The sequence below is a fragment of the Vanacampus margaritifer genome, chromosome 12 (genome assembly GCF_051991255.1).
Source record: "Vanacampus margaritifer isolate UIUO_Vmar chromosome 12, RoL_Vmar_1.0, whole genome shotgun sequence".
NCBI lineage: Eukaryota > Metazoa > Chordata > Actinopteri > Syngnathiformes > Syngnathidae > Vanacampus > Vanacampus margaritifer.
In genome coordinates this window covers 18,902,315-18,907,396 of record NC_135443.1, presented here as the reverse complement: position 1 = coordinate 18,907,396, position 5,082 = coordinate 18,902,315, and the positions used below count along the sequence as shown (strand labels likewise).

Sequence of the window (5,082 nt, the reverse complement as noted above, 5' to 3'; positions counted from 1 at the left end):
TTCGTGCGACAAGATCTTTTTTTTTATATATTGTGCAACGTCTTGCTTCTGAAAAACGTATTTCAACATCAACATTCAAAAAGAAATCTAGTCACCTGGTCAACTTGGTCTGTGACAGCTACTGTATGTCTTCAGGTTGTGCGTCAGTTGAAACCTGGTACACAAAGAGAAAAATACATATAAAATTAAATTCTTAGTAACACGACTGACTGTACCTGTGCATTTACACAGTTACAGTACATACAGAACAATGAATAGGTTAAAGTAATGTGAATGCAAACTCATTTTATTTGCCATTACAAAAATAAATAAATAAATCTGTCTGCACTACAGGTTTGTGTAAATTGGTGACGTCTATTTTTCACAATGACACAAAAATAAGAAAATACACAGTCCTCAGAGTGTCCATACCTGACCAGAGTATGAATTGTGAGGACTGTATGTGTAACTCCAAGCCCTCAAAACGTATTTTAAACTCACAGTGTATAAATACACTGTCCTCAGAGTGTCAGTTATTCACAACTACGACATTGTGAGGACTGTGTATCTTGCGAGGGCTGCACAGTATTGACAAAACATGCGACATGGGTGTTTTATACAGTGATGGAGATTATTTTGACATTAAACATGGACCGAATATATATATCTTCATAATCTAATTAAAGAAATGCACGTACATGCGGAAAAATAATCATGCTCATTTTGATCTAGTTTTATCCAAATAAGGTTTTTTTTGTTAGTAATGCTCCTCGATACAATTCTCTTGTATGGCGATGCGCAATTAAGGTTGTCTCTGATTGGTCAAAATCAGACTCAAGTAGGGCCTGGCAATAAATCAAATTAATTGAATAAATTAAATTCAAATTGAATCGTTGAAAATTTGCTAAATCGTGAAATGTATTTTGTCTTCTGGATTATTAAAAACTGTTATAATGTTCTGTTACATCCAGATGTTATTGTGAGTTGAAATTTTGCACAAGTGGTGGCAGAATGCTGGATGGTTGGTTTAAAAGACTTTTTATTTAATTTTTTGGCCATATCGCTTAGCCTCAGACTAAAGTATACAAACAATCCAATATCCATTTGTTGCACGTCTTTGCAATGCACATATTGCATGAGCCATTCGTGCGCCAAGATATTTTCCACATATTGTGCAGCCCTAGTATCTCCACCCTCCACTAATGTCTTGCTTCTGAAAACTGATTTCAACAACATTCAAAAAGAAATCTAGTCACCTGGTCAACTTTGGCGCAGTCTGTGATAGCGGTGTCTTCATCAGGTTGTGCTTCAGTGGAAACCTGGGGTAGATGAATAGAAAAATACCAATACAATTAAATTCTTACTAAGACTAGACTGCTATACTGTAATTTCATGTAATCATGAATGTGCGACCAGTAATTCTAGTATGTCACATGTATGAAACAATATCCAAATGTCATGATAAGCAATCACGATATGATAATCAACATGATATTGTGAGGTTAGCGATACTCACGATAACTGTAAAAGTAAAATAAAAAAATAAGTCACAATATTGTAAAAAAATGAAATAAAAACAAAAAAAATTATATTGAGAAAAGAATGTACTTTTGCTTTTGAGTTATAATTAATCTTTTATGTTTTGTCAAACCTTGCACGATAACCCCCCCACCCCCAAAAAAAACAAAATTAAGTGTGACAACACACCATATAAACATACCATAGTGTTTTTCCATTGTAGTGAAATTCAAACATGAAAACCTTCTGGGCATCATGATACACTCTCAGCCTGTTTTCACGTTCCTGTTTGCTTATAACTTCTCCTCGATATTCAGTAGGAAAGACTCCCTTCTGAAAGGAGCAGGAACTGAACACTCCTCGACCTTACAAAGAAAAAGGGATACAACAGAAATATTTCATTATAACAGTAATGAAAACTAGGCCCATACTAAAGAATCTTTTACCAATACTCACCTTTGAATGAATTAATATATTTTATGGTGAAGCCATCCTTGTCTTTACCTAAGGATGAAAAATATGCTACCTCTTCTTTGGGTTTAACTTTTGCCCTCTGTGGCCTCATGACTGACATATCTCACTGAAGATAATGATCTAAAGCTATAGAAAAAAATGAGTTTCAATCAGTTTGATAGGTAACTTGGTGCAGATGTTTTGAAGTTGACTTTCTGTGGACCATAATATCCTGTGCAGTGTGCAGTAAATGTGCCAACGAAAATAAAATAGTGGATAGCACAGCTCTGCTAAATATTTGCATAAATTAAATGTAATGAACACTAACAGACTTTACTGAAATATTTCTATTTAAAGAACAAATTTAAGTAAACACAAATGCAGCAATTTACCAATACTTCATTTATACTGTACTGGTAATACTAAACCATTGTATATTTTCACATCACAAACCAGCCTATCAAACCAGCCTGTTATTGCTTTCCTCTTAAAAATTTCAATTAGCATTTATCTTACTCAACAGACGGTTAGCTCTGCTATGCTAACTGAGCTAACCGTCGCTAACAAAAGCGTAGCAATTCTAAATAATTAGCTGCAACCATCATAATCAACAGATGGTTAGGTATGCTAACGTTAGCTTAGCTGCACTTACACTGGACTTGCATTATAAATCATTTTCAGCAATGTACACAAGCGACCAACATTAAAATAAACAAGTTTCTGGAGGAAAAATTCGAGCTTCAAACCTACCTCATTAGCACAGCTACACTGCCATCACGTCTCGTGAAGTAATTAGAGCCGGGGGCGGTTCTCTATCGGGGCTGCTAGATGACGTCACTTCCGTACTCCGGGCAATATAATAAATCACATTTAAATCAACAAATTGGTTCAGTGTTGGATTATGAACTTTGTTGATAAGAGTGGCTATTGTTCTATGATTTACAGTGTCAATTAAAAAAAAAAATAGATCACATTTAAAATTAACCCGAAAGGCTCATATACTAAATTAATTACCACAGACGAAAACAAAGGATATTATTGCTAGAATTATAGATAATTTTGTAATCGTTTAATGTGATTTCAGTTTGCTTTTTTAAAAAGTTATTTTTTTTTTTTTCATTAACGAAAATGTTTTTTTGCTTTAGTAAATAAAATAACCTTGCTGCTGTCACACAGTTGCTGTCCGAGGATGTTTTGGTACTATACTTTAGTAATGGACGCATGTGTTTTTTGGCAAAATTGTGAGCGAGCCCAGTAACTTGGCTTAGAAGCAACCCTGCAAATGAATGGTCACATGATGCTTTACTGTTGGCATGAAGCAGGACTGATGGTAGCGCTCATCTTTTCTTCTCCAGACAAGCATTTTTCCGGATGCCCCAAACAGTTGGAAAGGGGGTTAATCAGAGAAAATAACTGTAACTCTTTTTTCCTTATTTTGGTCTGTGTTTATGGAATCCCTTTTTCACTGGTCACACCAGGCCATCCTCCAAAAGTCTTACTCCCTCACCATGAGTGTAGATGGACTCATACCTGCTTACTGCCATTCCTGAGCAAGCTCTACACTGGTGGTGATGTCCTTATCCCTGCAGCTGAATCAACTTTGGGAGATAGTCCTGGCTTTTGCTGGATTTTCTTGGGTGCCCTGAAGCCTTCTTCACTTAAAGTTTGTAAGGTCACTAAAGGAAATTACTTTAATTTTCATGGCAAATAGGGACTTTGCAATTCATCTAATCACTATAACATTCTGGAGTACATGTACATGCAAATTGCCATCATAAAAAAACAATAATAAGTCAGCACTGCAGATTCTTAGAAAATCAATGTCATTCTCAAAACATTTGGCCGCTGGTGTACAGAAAGATGTTATACTGTAAAGGCAGGGTGGGATGTTAAATGATGAATTAATGTACGGCACTGACAGTTTCTCTGTCTCTGCTGTTAACCATTGTACATTTTTAAATAAACAACCACTGAAATAATTAAATACTGAAATATATAATTAAATATCGTAGGGTATTTCATTATTTAATTATTTACTTAGGAAATGGTGGCTGCAAAAAAAAAAAAAAAAGGCTCTGTGTCTACAGACAAACATTCACAATACACAGCATTTTGAGAAAAAACTGAATTATGGAGACGTGCGTAATTGTGAGGACAGGTGATGGTCAGCCAATCAAATGCTGTGAAATATACACTGGTGTGAATTATTCATGAAGTGGTGCATTACAAGGACCTTCCTACAGGGGGCGCCATCAAATACACAAAAATACACAAATTCACGTAATTATGCTTTACAAGGACATTGGCTAAAACTTTGGATTTAAGCCTTCTACAGCCCTAGAAGCACTTCTGCATTGAAATAATTATGAGGACATGGGCTGTGTCCTCATAATTCAAAATGTCCTCGCAGCACGGCATGTATTCAGGTGAAATGTCCTCATAATACACAAAGGCAAACACACACACACACACACACACACACACACACACACACACACACACACACACACACACACGCACGCACGCACGCACGCACGCACGCACGCACGCACGCACGCACGCACGCACGCACGCACACACTGTTTCTATTCATGGAGTCACACAACAGCACGACACATCACTCATTGTTATTCCTTCCTCTGTGTCATTGTGCGGCTTTGTTCTTATTTCCAGCTCAGTTGCTCGCTGGTTTCAAAAAGGTCCCAGACAAAACAAAAAAAAAGCGCATACACGCGCACACTCGCCTCTCATGTGAGCATCAGATGTGAGCTAGCAGGAGAGTCCTGCTGAGCTGAGCACCTTCTCTCACTTGACGCCGTTTTAAGGGGCTCACGCAAAAGGACTCTTAAGTTGAGTGAACCCACACACACTTTTGCTGAGGACTTAAAGATAAAGTTCAAGCTAAGCAGAGGAAGTGGTGTTTTTAGTGCAAATAAATGGAAGTTGGCTGAGTTTCATACCAGGAGATGTACAGTAAGATTGACCATTAATGAGATTTAAATTTGGGAAACATAGTCTTTATATCAAAAAATACAAAGTAACAACAGAGAGCAGGGCTGGATTCAAACGGCCTCGAAGAAAACATTTGACTGAGAAACCACGATTGAGAGAGCAGGGCTGGATGCATGGAAG

The 5,082-nt window shown here is 37.0% G+C and overlaps 1 protein-coding gene across 6 annotated transcripts in view; it reads right to left on the bottom strand.

Annotated features, from left to right (window-relative positions):
* The window catches only part of LOC144061635 (N-lysine methyltransferase KMT5A-A-like), an 11,110-nt gene extending 6,654 nt beyond the window's left edge, over positions 1-4,456 (bottom strand). For 4 of the 6 annotated variants that reach the window (XR_013296227.1, XR_013296228.1, XM_077582243.1 and 1 more), the window contains exons 1-4: positions 1,954-4,456; positions 1,700-1,862; positions 1,236-1,298; positions 96-154 (exon numbers count right to left, since the gene is read on the bottom strand). Coding sequence is in view for 3 of the 6 variants with exons in the window: in XM_077582243.1 (XP_077438369.1) it covers positions 100-154; positions 1,236-1,298; positions 1,700-1,862; positions 1,954-2,071 (399 nt within the window). In the remaining 3 variants the exon portion in view is untranslated. The remainder of the gene's footprint in view (positions 1-95; positions 155-1,235; positions 1,299-1,699; positions 1,863-1,953) is intronic. The other 2 variants (XR_013296229.1, XM_077582245.1) reach the window with 2 other exon arrangements.
* Positions 4,457-5,082: the final 626 nt, after the last annotated feature.